General features: G+C 43.2%; 2 protein-coding genes across 2 annotated transcripts in view; both read left to right on the top strand.

Moving 5' to 3' along the window:
* The window catches only part of HTT (huntingtin), a 116165-nt gene that overhangs the window by 95007 nt on the left and 7005 nt on the right, over positions 1–14153 (top strand). The window contains exons 67-68 of the mRNA XM_082051409.1: positions 2304–2420; positions 12848–12940. Coding sequence (XP_081907535.1) covers positions 2304–2420; positions 12848–12940 — 210 coding nt within the window. The remainder of the gene's footprint in view (positions 1–2303; positions 2421–12847; positions 12941–14153) is intronic.
* The window catches only part of MSANTD1 (Myb/SANT DNA binding domain containing 1), a gene marked incomplete at both ends in the record, with an annotated part of 32823 nt that continues 31580 nt past the window's right edge, over positions 12911–14153 (top strand). Inside the window, 2 exon segments of the mRNA XM_082051412.1 lie at positions 12911–12990; positions 12992–13173. Of these exon segments, the coding sequence (XP_081907538.1) occupies positions 12911–12990; positions 12992–13173 (262 nt within the window).

Here is a 14153-nt window from a genome sequence, read left to right as displayed (position 1 = left end):
CAGTTGTGAGAGAGCAGACTACGAACTGAGCTGGGGGGTAAGAACAAAAATAAAAGAAAATCCAGAGGCATTACTAGAAACCCCATTATTAGAAAACCCAGAAATAATCCTTGATAAACCCACGAACATTTGCCAAGCAAAGGAAATTCCCCAGTGCATATGAAAGCTTAAGAGAAGAGACGGCAGGCAGGGCTCTGAGCGTGATAAAAAATTAAATCCTTACAAGTCAGAGACCTGGGGTACCATGTCCTGCAGAGCTAAAACGCTGATCCCCAGGGAGCTGCAATGCAAGCTGAGCAGCACTCGCGTTCTGGGGGGGAGAAAAGAGGTAGGATCTGCAGCAGATTGTGTCATTCGGCTGCAGGTGTGCAGCCAGGGCGGCGCGGAGGACTTGGCAGGGGGAGCCGAAGCCACTGCAGCAGGAGATCAGCAGCCTGAGAGGAAAATTGGGCTCTTGTGGAGCTGGATGCTGTGTGCAAGTCAGTGTGAAGCTGCAGATACTGAAAGGGGATCACAGTCAGGAGAAGGTAAATGGATGAAATTCAGGCTTAGAGTTGTACATTTATCCCTGCGAAGGGAAGATGGGAACTAAGCACAGGTAACAAAATGGGAAAGTTACAATTTGGAGCATATGCTTGCTGGGATGTTAAAAGACTGTATGTTAGCCTCCTGAATCGATGGGAGCAAGACAATTGGTGCATTTGGGGATGTCTGAGGAGAAAGAAGACTGCTCAGCAAGGCAGTGAAAAGTATTCAGGGAACCCAGTTTTGCTCTGGTTTCCCTAGGGGCTGAAAGACATGGTCAGAAGACAGACTGCTCTGGGAAGGAAAGTACTCAAAGCCGAGGCTGCCTGTCCAGAGCACGGTGGGGCAAATACAGTGTTTCAGTCTGTGGTTCCAGCCAGAAACATTTCTAATGTGGGGACTAAGGCTCATGTGTTATGTATACATTATAAAATCACTACCATTGGATTATCGCTATAAGCATCCCTATATGGGTAGCACCATTGGCTCATACCTATAGATGTACTGGCATGAGACACCGTTAGTTTTGGTCTAAAGTCTTTGATTTTTTTCCAAAATAAATACAATACAGTGAGGTGTCAGCAGAGCATGCTACAGGTGCTCATCAAAATACCTGTCCCAGAGAGAGGAGGGACAGAGAAACTGCCACACTGAGTTATGATGGGAATTGCTTGTCTGCCAACTGCAGAGCTCTGCTGTCCAGGTATGTCTGTGGGGCACGAGGTGCTAGTCCTGGTAAAGAGCTTGAGAAACTGAAGAAGAGTTTGAGAAAGTACGGAAGCCAAAGGCTGAAGGTAATCTGGTGAAAGACAAGTCAAGTGAGTGTTTTCAGGAACCTTTCATGCCACAGAAATCGGTGACCCTTGTATTCCTCTATAGGCTCTGACTGTGTATGATAAGCCGACATGCAGCGGTGGATAGAAAGGCTCAAGTGGTATTTGATACGGACGAACGCAGCCCCTGGCAGCACCGGCAGGTGCCTTCTGATCCTGGCTTTAGGGCTGACCATGCCCAGGCTGAGAAGGCTTCTGGTGGACCAGTTTGCCCAGAGGCAGCACTGCAAGGGCAGGCACTGCTGTGGTCCTCTGCTCTCAGTAAGGGCACTATCACTGGTGCAAAGCAAGATGAGCGTTAATATGCTCAAGCACAGAGAATAAAAAAAAAACGTGTCCTGCTAACTCTGAGAGAGGTTCAGACTTACCTGTACAGAAAAGGTCAGTTTAGTTATGTATTTTCCATTGTCAGCTCAGGCACTGGAACTACTGTCCAGCGCTCCTTGGAGATACCATATCCCGCAGATGATGCTGTGTATGATACCAGCACCCCACACCCCCAGCCTTCCACTCGAGGCACTCTGCTGTGGAGGGGGGACAGGCACAAATGTATGTGTGGCCAAATCCAAGCTCTGCCCACCTGGGCCTGTGGCTGCACCTGCTTGCTGGCAGCAATACAAGCCCTGGAAGAACCTAGAGCCTTGCCTCCATCTGCTTCCAGCTGGGGCTGCAGCTCTGGGAAGGTTGCCTCTGTGAAGTTCTTCGATACGGGGAATATCTACCAGAAGTACTAAGTGATGGGAGGGTGGAGGGAATAAGCCCTGAGAAGGAGAGGAAGGCAGCTGCTTTTTGTCTCTGCGCTGGCTAGATTGCTTCTAGGACCGCTGCCAGCTTGAGAGCAGCTTGCTATCACTATCTATACACTTAGTTCCCCACTAGTAAAACTTCCCTGAAGCCTTAATACAAGTTAGTTGCGCTTAAGTCTTTTCTGTTTCTTTTGTTTAGCCAGGTTTGAGTTGCCAAGCAGCTTATTAAACCTTGTGCTGAGCACGGAGCGGCTGTGCAGGCTGCTGAGCGAGGGGACCCCCCAGCCAGCTCGGGGATCGCAGGTACCAACCGCAGGTGAGTTTGGATTTGTGAAATGGCTTTGTCAAACCCACAGACGTGTCCTGGTCACCAGTGAAACTCTGTCTGCTCAGCCATGTGGCTGGGATGATTCTCCCGGAGCTGCTGTGTGGTCAAGCCCAGAGCTACATCACTTTGGTGTTCGGGGAATTTTGCCTGTAGCTTCAGTCAGCATTTACAAGTCCTGATAAACCTGAATAACCACAATCCGGGGCTCTTGCTTCAAAAACTTCAGGTGAAAATGATGCTTCTCAAAGCTTTAGTGAAGTAAATTTGTCTCTTCAGAATATTGCCTATGCTCTGGGAATCTTTTTTTTTGCTTTGAGAAATTGAAGGATTTATGGATTATAGTTGCCAGTGTTAGTGTCTGCTCTTAATTTTTTCTACTTTCACACGCTTTCCACTACAGATACTGAAAAGCTTGTGTGAAGGGTGTATTTACACATATTCACTCCCAGGACTCTTGCAGGCAGTTTTCAATATGCAAAGTTCCCCATCCTCTCACACAGTACCAGCCAGTGACTGCTCGGTCACATCTGCATTAAAAGTCACATTTGTTTAACTGAAGTTAAACTTTGAAATCTATTTAATTACACTGGTGTAAAACCGTTTGCGGGTGCTCTTCTGTGTGCTTTAATTGAAATGTGCATTGCATTGGTTTTTCTTTTAGAAAGCTGAATCTGTTTTAAGAGTATCCACATGGGTTTGCAATTGGTTTCAATCAACAGAATTAAAACCAGGTTTTCCTTAAATTGCTGCAAGTTTTAATGCAAACAGGGCCTTGGCAAAACTGAAAATCCCCTTGATTCTCTGGGAGTGTTTCTCTCCCCTGTGACATGCTTTCTTGTGTGTTCAAATGTGCTGCGAACCACTCCGCAGGTTCTCCAGTATCCAATCTTTTCCTGAAACAAGCAACCTACTTGGAGTTTAGCAGCCTCTCCCCTGCCCTGACTGGCTCTTGCGCTTCCAATCAGGCAGAGAGGAAACATTTAAACACGCAGCCTCCCGGCTTTGCCTCCTTGGCTCTGCTCAGAGCAGGAATCAGCCATGCAACTCAGCCCAGGTAAGGCCACGCTTCACGATTCCTGTTGCAGCGATGTTACATTTGACAGTTTTGTTGTGGTTTTTTTTTCCCCTCGAAGCGCCCCGACTTACTCTTTCCTTCCTCACTGCACAAAGAGGGAGGGAGTAAAACCCTCCGGTGCCCTGGGGAAGGCAGAGGCACGGTGAGAGCAACTCGCACACAGCTGCTGCTTCGCCCCGGTACCTCCGACACCAGCAGCTCTCCCCAGTTGAGGGCTGGGATGGGAGAGGCTGTGGGTGGGATAGGGAGGCTGTGAGGGGCTGTTGGGCCAGCCCAGGTCCCTGTCCCACTTCTGCACCAGCCTGGTTTGGATGCTGGGGTGTGCAGCAGCCCTCCAGCTCACCCTCTTGTGCAACTGGGAGCTGTTGGCGCTGGGTAAGTGCTGGTGCCTAATGCAGCACCAGGTTTGCCAGCGATGGAAACCGTCACAGAAAATCCAGGAGGGCACACAGCTCCTAAAAACCTCCTCTCTACCTTTTTCACATGCTGCTAAATTGCCCCGATGCCTGAGTGTGATCTTCTGGCTGTTCCCTGTGCCCATGAATTACCCACCATGGCACGCTGGATCCTTAGCTGCAGGACAGTTTTTCCAGTTGTTTGTTTTGAAAGCTCTTAAGAGCAATATACTATCAGCTGAGGTTTCTAATTAACTCTGAATAGCTAGTCTGCTGCCACTCAAGTATAATTCTCATTAGCATCTCAGCTAACAAGCTTCAGTGTTTGCCCTCCTAATTAGCTTCTAGTTACAAGTCTTTCCTTATCCTAAGATGTGCAATTGTTAATTGCAGTTCCAATTGCTTTTACAACAAACTCCTGCGAGACTGCTAAAACTGCTGGTTTATGCAGGCTGATAGAGATCAATATCTGGGATCCTCATAACTGTGTGTTCTTTATTCTCCTTGAAGTGTGTATCTATATGTCATGTTTATGCAAAGAGGAGCGGGGGACAGAGCTGCAGCTTTGAAAATAAGTGAGGAAATAATTTGCATTTTCGACAAGCGGTATGATCTCAAAGCGAGCCTGCTTGAAGCAAAGTACAACTTTCACAGCTAATACTACACAAACTGCTTTCCAAGGTCTTTTTTTTTCTTCATGCAGCTGATTTTCTATGCCCACGGGTGTCCCACAAAGCGCCGTATTGATGCTGCATTTAAAAAGCAAGTGTTATGTGTCTGTTGCCCAGACAGAGCATGTGTCAGGTTAGCTATTCCTTCCAGGCTGCTAGCTCAGGATGGTATTTCTGTGGAATGCTCTTAGCCTGGTTTAATGTATGCCTGAGAGTTGGATTAACCCCTTAGGCCCTGCGGCTCAGGAGGACTTGGAGCAGGTTTGGTGTCAGGGGGCTCAAGCCGCCGTGACGGGGCAGGACAGGTGGGTTGGTGCACTGAGCGGGGTGTGCGGTCATGCAGGTTTCCACTAGAGCAGATGGAGAAAGGTGAGTCTTACAAGTTTCACAAAATACCCCGTCAAGTGCTCGTCCTACAGATGTAAATCTGTCCTGTGCAGACTTTCAAATCACACATTTACTTCTCAAAGAGAGGAAAAGTGTTGCTCGGCTTGTGAAGCTTCCCAGTGGGCTTCTCCCTCTGGACGTGGCCAGAGTCCTCCTGTTACCACTTTCTAAAATGAAACCTGCTTTTTGCTCAGGGCTCTGAAATTGGTTTAATTAATCAGATCCCATGTTTCCTACTGCTCTGAGTAGGATAAGAAGAGGACAGCACTGAAACCAAATACAGAATTTTAGCACAGGATACCTGGATCTTGCTTTCCTTTTGCTAAATTGAGGGGTAAGGTCTTGATATTGCCAATACAAACTAACTTTGAAGATAAACGTGAGTCTTCTTTATTTGTCTTGGGAGAACTACTATAATCCTATGATGCTGTGACTGAAGATTCTGGTTCTAGAGGACCCGTGCACCTGAGCAGAGTCCCCTTATAGCAACATATAGGTGTAAGGAGGTGCCCAATCAGATCCAGTTGTAGTGTCAGGCTTTTGGAAAAGGGACAAATTCTGGTAATGAATACGCTTTGGTTTGTAACCCATTGAAAAAAAGGAATTCAAATATGGTTTGCTCACGTTAAGAGCAAGAGATTTAGTTAGTCATAAAGCTTTCAAATCTGATTGCTTTAGAAAAATGCGTAAGCACTTATTTGGACCTAAGGTAACTGGGCAAGATGAAAGAGTGGGAGTATGTTTACACAGTGTTGCATACATCTCTGGTCTTGTTCATATAAGATTTAGTATTTTTGTCATAAACTGGCATTTTTTAGCTTAAAAAAAATCAGAATTTAGAACACAGCCCTTGATGAGAAGCTGATTTTCTTGATCTGACTGTCTATATCCAATTAATATGTTGGAAAAGAACAGTAATCTCAGTGTTTGAATCTATTTCACTTACATATCAAAGAGGCATATTTAAATGAGCTGTTTAAACTCTTTTATCTGCAAAACTGGATTCCAAATCACAAATATGCCATGTACTGTGCTGAACTTCAGTTACAGGTGGCCATGTAAAGGTAAGCACACTTATATGAGAACTTTTTTAGAAGCTTTAAAGTAAAACTTGAGTTCAGGTTTAGGGAAAGAAAAAGAAAGATTTCAAGTGAAGGATCTGTAGTGTAAATTTTAAAATACAGAGTAAGGCAGGAAATTAACAAAGGTAGCAGAAAGAATTCAGAACAAAGGGTTCTGATGGTGAAACAGAGAAAGGCACAAAGCACTTCAGTGAAAACAAACCAAACCAAACAAACACCACAAAAAAACACCAAACAAAACCAACCAAACCCAACAAAAGCAAACAAACAAAAACCCCCAAATAACCCTTTCAGATAAAAATTGTGCAAATTCTACCAACCTGTTACTCTGAGCCAGCAGACATGAATTTGCATGTCCTGCAATGCAAAGGAGGTGTTGACTATTTTATCCACTTGCTGTAATAATATTAATATATTTCCTTCTTCTCAGAAGGTCCAATTTGTGAGAACTTCAGTGCTCTTAGTTTCTGAGGGGAAAACCTACAAAGAAGACCAGAGCTTGGGCTGTAATAAATATACTGCCCTTGCAAATTGTTGAATAGATAAAGCTACATTCTAATGATCTCTGTCCTCTTTGACATGGTTTGTGCTAAGTGTTTTTGTTATCAAGCCAGTTCGCGTAGTGCTGTCTTATTGCCAAATTTGTCACAGAAAATATTTTTCTTGATGTAAGCTAAATCGGCGTCGTGATCTTTTTTGTTCAGGCGAGGTATGAGTTACATTCTGGGATAGAAAAATGGTGGTGAAGTACCATCTACACTGCCAGTGTAGAAGGAATAATGTTGAAATAACTCAAACATACTGGCTGTAGATCAGGTAGAGCCTTGACTCCATCTGCTTCAAGTGAACATTCATGAGGCTTTTTCAATCTGAACATGGAGAGGATCTCATAACCGTAATTATTTCTTCTAATGAGACTACGATCCAGGCCATTTCTCGCAGCAGAACAGCTTTTCTGCATAGATTGTTAGAGAGGGCATCCCCTTAATTATTTATACTACACATACCAGGTGTGCTGATTATGAAATTTCCCTTGAGGCTCCACAAGGAAATGAAATCCTAATAAATGCATGAGGTAGTGGAACAATGCTAGAATCTCCTGGATGAAAATCAGTCATCTGTGTCTGCGATCCTCCTTACACTGGTTTTTAGAAAACATTACGGAAACTAATCTTCTTAGACTTGTCATCCAAACTATGCTGGAGGTGTGAAGAAACTGCCCTTCCAGGGAACTTCAGTGCTCTTGTGGGAAACAAAGAAAGGATAATGCTCGGGGAATACGTTTCTTATCTCACAGATGTGGAGATGGCAGTGTTGATGCTGGTGTTCATAATTAGTCCTATTGCACGGTGATGACTGAGACATTGCTCTGAAACTGTCTGGAAAATTCTCCTGAAAATGCTGGCTGAGAAAATCAGAGGACTCTGATTTGGAAATATGGACTCTTCTTGTTTTGGCAAATGGAGCGATTTCACTTGGAAGAGAGAATTGTATTTGTTTATGACACGCTTGTTATCAAGAATGTATTCAGGGAAGAAAGGGCCTTTCTCTACAAAAGAAAGGGAGAAATACCAGTGACAGTAAATGTAGGATCAGAAAACGAGGAGAAAGAACCTGATGTGAGAGACAACAGGGAAAACGATGTATGAGTGTGAACTGAATTACTATAATTAAGACAAAAACAGCACTGGTTTTAGCCCAGAGCAATGTGCAGTGACCAGGACAAACTCTGCTTGTCCTTGCGCAAACAAAAAAATCTCAGTGAGGTGGAAGACATAAGAATGATTCTTACATTTTTGTGGTTCGAAGGAACAGATAAAAGAATAAGATACTTGCAGAGAACATGCAGTCTGGTGAGAAGACATTATGCGCTCAAGGAATTTTGTATTGCTTTTCTATCAAAAGGCTTGAGCAGAACTCCCTGAAAAGTTGGTGTTGTCTAATGGAAGAGTAGAGAGGTGCTAGAAGTAAAAAGACATCTTTCAGAAAGCGGAGGTCATGTTTGAACAGAGAAAATGAAAAGAGCATACATTCAAGTTAAATAAGGCAAGTTAAACAAGGCAGGTAAAATCAATTTTGAGGAACAGCTTGCTAAACTCACAGAAACAATGAGAAAACCCCTTCAAACACATGAAGAGTAGGAAGCCTGTCCATCAGCAGCCCTGATAGGTGATAGCAGTGTAATAAGAACACTCCAAGTGCATAAGGCTGCTACAGAAAGGCCAAATAAATCTTTGCTTTCTGTTCATTAGGAAGGATCTCAGGGAGCTTTCTCTTCTGGAGCACCTTGGTATCTGAAATAGTGTCAAGAGCTGTTGTAAACTGAAGAGTCAGCAGAACATGTTTAGAATAACTGGATAAAATGCACAATACTATTGATTAAAATAGGTGGTAGCCATGGTAGCCAGCCAAGAGTCCCAAATGTGGTGTTGTCAAGTTAATAGTTTTGTTTGATATGAATTAAATAATTACTGTGGCAAATGAAGGTGGCAAATGTAATTGATGTTTGAAGGGCTATATACACTGGTAAATCTAGATTTTCTTGAGAAATTTATGGAAACTAAAATGAAGACTTGAATTCATAGAGTAAATATGATACATTGAGTAAATGTCAAAATGGATTTTGTAGAAGGAAACTGTCACAAATCCATGTGCTTTGAAGCCAAGCAGCCCATGGGTAGGGGTGATTCAGTTCATAAGGTATAGCTGGACTTCCAAGGTCCCTTACTAATGGCCATCACACCTAAATTCTCAAGAAATACAAGGGAAAGCACTCCTGTAGTTTTGAACTGGTTATGTCTCTATTTAGTTAAAGGTAATAACTCAGAGGGTAGGAACTGAATAATCAGTTTTCCTATTGCAATAAAGTCACTAGGCTACAGGAGTCTCTCTTGGTATCTCTACTGTTAAATTATCTACTAATGTTTTAGGAAAAAAGGAGAGATGATAAACTTTATATATAAGGAATTTTCAAGGTGGACAAAAAACTGGTTGTGAATATTCTTCTCAATTTTCTCACCCTGTCTAGACAACGCCAAGTAATGTACAAGGGAAAAGAACCATACCTATGCATCTGCAGAGATGTAATCATTCAGGAAAAATATCTTGGTGTTGTTTTGAATTTTTCTTGAAAAATAATTAGTTCAAACCTTAGTAGTGCTCAATACAATAAATAGGATGTTAAAGACTTCACAGATAAAATAAAAAATAAATTTAGATTTGTGTGTAAATCCACAATAAGCCCAGGTGTTGTGCAGTGTGATGACTCTGTCTTGGATATAGTAGAAGTAGAAATGGTACACAGAAAAGCTGCCGTAATGATGATACATACAGAATAGTTTCTGTGCCAAGAGAACTTAAACACGTGCTTGGAAAGGATGCCTGGGGTCACCAGGTTCAGTGCTCTGCTACTGCTGGCACCACGACATACGGCTTTTTCATGTGTTTCTCAAATGCTGCCAGAGAATTGTCTGGTCTCTGCTTTGGATGCATTAAGCTTGCTCAGCTCTGCTGCCATTGCAGTAGTAGCTGTGTCCTGCTCTTGTTCCTTCCACCTCTTCCCCCTGTTCAGCAGTGTCATTTGTGCTGATAACTGAGCTAGATTCTAAAACTAAAACTGGAAAGACTGCACTATATATTTGCCTGTGGTATAATTAATTTTTTGATATTTAATTAAATAATGTGACAGGCAGGATTGTCCAGCATTGTTCTCCAAATGCCGAAAGCAATGTTAAACTTTGGAATGCTCCCACACCATCGCAAATGATGAAAAAAATGGCTGTAGCAAGTCAATGGGGACACACCTGTGTGGTTTTTCTTCTATAGCCAACAGGTGCTTGGCTGGAAGGACCATAAGCTGTATTTGTGTCCTTACACTCAGACACATCAAAATGTAGGATCCTCTCTTCTTTTCTCTTAGAATAAAAAAGAACTCCAAGGAATTTAATCTCCGTACTTTTTCCTAACACAAGCCTCCCAAGCACTTTCTGATGCTCTGGGCACAGGGTATCAAATCCCACCAGCAGGTGCCTTCAGAGCTGTGGGAGTCCAGCAAGGCAGTGGTATTTCTTGGCAGAGATGTTTAAATTATCACCTTGTTAAGGTGAGTGGGAACTTGTGTCTAAAAATCACCAGCGTAGAATGATGCAGAATTTTAGCTGTAATTTTCTTATTTTGTGGGAGGTTTAGGGGCGCTTGTTAGCTTTTAACGCTGTCGGATAAACTAATGACTATGTTGCTGAGATGAATCTGAAATCTAAATCAAAAATTTGTGTCAGACTTTATTTCCAAATGGGCCTGAAACAAATTCTGAGGCTCCTACACACATCTACCTGTGAAATTATCTTGACAAATGTCTAAAATGAATTGCAAATATTTCCGTTTACTCAGCCTACTAAGCTAGCCCTATTTAGAGGGATATGTCCTCTAAATACCTCCTGTTTTGTCAAAAAGTGTCCATTTTCTACTGTATAGCTCCTGTTTTTATAGTTAGTATATTTCAGTCAGACTAAAATGTACTTATTTTCTCAAAAGACTTATTTGCAACTTCCAAAGAGTGCTACTTGTCCTTCCACTTCTTTCAAATACATATTTAAAGAATTGGAAGAAACAGCAAAATTGAAGAAAATCAGGCTCACAGGATTTAAAAACACATGTATAGCCTTGCTCTTTAATTACAAACGTACTCTTCTAACAATTAAACATAGAGCTAGCTGTTAATTTATTGTGTATGTTTGTGATAAAAACACATTGGCTAAGCGTTGCTTTAACTAAAGGGCTTTCTTAAAGGAATTCTTAAATTTTTGCAGCTAAACTCTTTTAGATTGAGGATGAAGAAGGTGCAGGAAGCTGGATTAGAGACACAATAGTTAGTAAAACTATAGAAACTTTATATGGCCTATTGGACTACGGAGAGTTTTATGATCTGCTTAAAAATCAAGGAACCTGGACTATTTTTAACCTCAGCTTAAACAAACCCTTAAGAATTCAAGGTAGAAGCACTTTGGTGGTGATAAAGAGATTTTCAGCTTGACATTTTAACCCTGAAGTAATAGGTCAGGCCTTTGAATGGTGGGACCTGATGTATCTTTGGTGATTTTAAGAGGGCTTGTTTGCAAGACCTTGTTCCCTCCCTGGCACTTGTCCCCTGGGTTCTCTGCACTGATTTTGGCTCTGGCTCCAGGTACCCGTGTCCCATTCTCGTACCGGCTCTCACGCCGCATCCCACAAGCGGCTCCCACACTCTGCAAGCTCCAAACCCAGCCAGGGGAGTCAAACCTGCCCCTCTTGCCAAGGCCTCGGCTCACAGCCTCGCGCTGCTGTTTAAGATACAAATGATCGGTGCGGTGGTTTTCATGTAATAACTTAATTGTCGTAATACTCGCCTCAGAAGTGGTGGAACTTGGGTTTGGGTCCTCCTTCTCCCAAGGGGTATTCAAATCCACCTGTCCCTTCCCAGGCTGTAGGCAACCGCTCAGCCCTCCCTATTGAAGTTGTGCCATGGTGCGGAGAAGGATTCGCAGAGCCGGAGAGGAGAAGCAAGTGGGAGCCTGACTGTGGCCCACTGGTTGGGACCTCCCCTGAAGGGAGGTGGGGAGCAGGCACCTGGCAGCATTCCCAAGGCTGCTCACTACACGCTTCACATGGAAAAACATCACTGGGATAAAAATCAAAACCGACCCTGGAGGCAGAGTCCAAACCCAGCACCTCTCTCCACAGGGAGAGGTTGCAACCACCATGGCCTGGCAGCGGGTGCTGTTTTCGTGCCACCCCACCCACATCCTCTTCCTCCAGCCACGTCTTTAAATGAACGTCGGAGCGGCTGCTCCCTCGCACTGACGCCAGAGCCACGTTGAGGAGCGTGAGCTGTGCTCATCCCCCATCCCAAGTGGGCTTTCACGGGCCTAAGTGCCAAGAGGTTCAGCTCAGCCAAGATGGTGGGATCGCAACATGGAGGAAGAAAAACTTGAGGTACCCAAATATCTTCTTTTGGTGGAAAAAAAATGGGTTCCTGTGGACTCTTAGGCACCTGATCAGTTATTTTCTTGGAGGAGCAGAGAAGCCATGGTTAATTTAGCTCTTGGAAATTGTTTCCTGTTGCAATACTCTTTAGTACCTCTCTGGCTTTAAGGACCTTGCCTAAGTGAAGTGAGAACATGTTTCATTTTGAGATGTGACTGAAGGATGTTCAAGGTTGACTTTAGCTCTGGAGTGTCTGATTCTCTTTTGGAAATTGCTTCAGTTTCACAGTAATTTAGAAGCTTTTGATTTTTTTTCTCTTGCTATCTCTGGCTTCTTGTGTACAATAGAGTTAACAATATCTTCAGGACTCACCGTGTTTTAAAAAGGATTTGTGATACTCTGAAGGACAGCACACTGAGCTTTAAGCATTAACTAAGTAATAGAAGAGTTTGGCAGATGAGAGAAAAGTAGGGAAAAATTGCATGTGCTGGTGGCCTGGGTGAGCCTGGGATGTCTTTTTAGAGACACCTTTTGCTGGCAGCAGTAACATGTGGATGAGGATGTTTGTCATTTTCTTTTGGCTCGAAGTGAGTAGCTTTCAGCACACAAGAGTGAGGTTGTTGAAGATTTACAGGCCAATTCAAGTCATTTAGCATGGGGAATATATTTGTCTGCGCTGTTTGAAAGGTTAGAGTTTGCAAGCCAAACTAAACCCACCTCATCTAGACCTTTACAAGATAATCTTGGCTAAGCATGGCTGACCTTCCTCCTCAATTGCTCTGAAATGTTTCCTCATTCACCTCCCCACATGGTGAATTGTTCTGCCGAACTTGTTTTCCCCCAGACACGAAGTTCTGCTCCGGGTCGGTGATCTGCTGTGAGGACTCCTGCGTCGACTTCAAGGCTCATGGAGGATCTTCTGTTCCTAGGACAGCAGGTACGGAAGGTTTTCTTCCCTACCATAAAACCCCCCAAAGCCATAAAAGTGTTTGTGTGTTGAGCCTGTGCCTCCCTTTTGCTCCACCTCTAAAACACAGGGCAAGGGAACGGGGCCGGGTGTTTCAGGGCTGCAATTTCTGAGCGTGGAGAAGTTGCTGTGTTATCTTCTCTTCAGCCAGAGGAGGCCAGGTTGGTCACTGTTCCAGTCCCTTGCATGGAGTTGCTTCATAGGTTTCTACCTTGTGGCTAGAGGAGTCCACATTACAATACCTACTTTTTTTTGCTGATTTGGGTTTTTATAGGGTTTAACTGATCAGTACTTTGTCCTTGAACCCATTTGCTTTCTCCTGATGCGCTGAGGTTGCTGTGCGACTGGACTCTGTCAGAGATGTTAGCTAGTACATGGGGAGGGGTGTATTTTAAAATGTGTTGACTTTTAGCATTTCTTCGTGGTTTTGAGAGTCCAACAACTTTTTGTTTCTCACAGTGGACAAGTGTTCTTGAAGTCCCATGTTGGACTGGCAGTTGGTCTCTTTGTCTCCCCAAGCTTTTACATGCAGACTTTTCTGATGAGAATATTGCTTAAAGACAGACAAAATAATTTCTCTTTTTGGTGATTCTTATGTAAAACTACAGCACACATTAAAGCAACTTGTGGTATCCAAGAATGTTTTTGATTTTTAGCAGTCTTGGATTTGTCCTGAGATGATGCGGAGTCTATAGGGACATGCAATGCATTTATGAATTTTTTGAGGGAAAAAGAAGTGCGTGTCTACATCCTGCACACAGTGAGATTTCACTGGGCTCTGCTATGAGGCAATGGCCTGGTCTTGCTTCAGCTGTCCCTTCTCTTCCTCTTCCAAGACTTGTGTTGGAATAGTTGCTATTAGAAATCAGCTAGATAAAACAATGTGTGTGTGTGTGTATATAAAAAGATATAAAAAGCATGTGTGTATATGTTTTTATATATATATGTATGTGTGTATATATATGTGTGTATAAATAAAATAAGCAGTGGCACAGATGTTGACTCTCTGCCAATAATTAACAGTCAAAGGTAAATGAAAACCTTATTCATGAGATTCACTTATGGTTTAATGTGGTTTCATACAGAATTGAGTATTTGGGAAGGAGAGAGTTGATTTTTGACCATTTCTGAGTGTACTGCAATCATATCATGTTAATCTAAAATGAATGTGCTCTTGCTTTCC

The sequence above is a fragment of the Streptopelia decaocto genome (assembly GCF_964273445.1).
Source record: "Streptopelia decaocto genome assembly, chromosome: 4".
Lineage (NCBI taxonomy): Eukaryota > Metazoa > Chordata > Aves > Columbiformes > Columbidae > Streptopelia > Streptopelia decaocto.
Note: the sequence above shows the minus strand (reverse complement) of the source record. Positions and strands in the feature narration are given on the sequence as shown.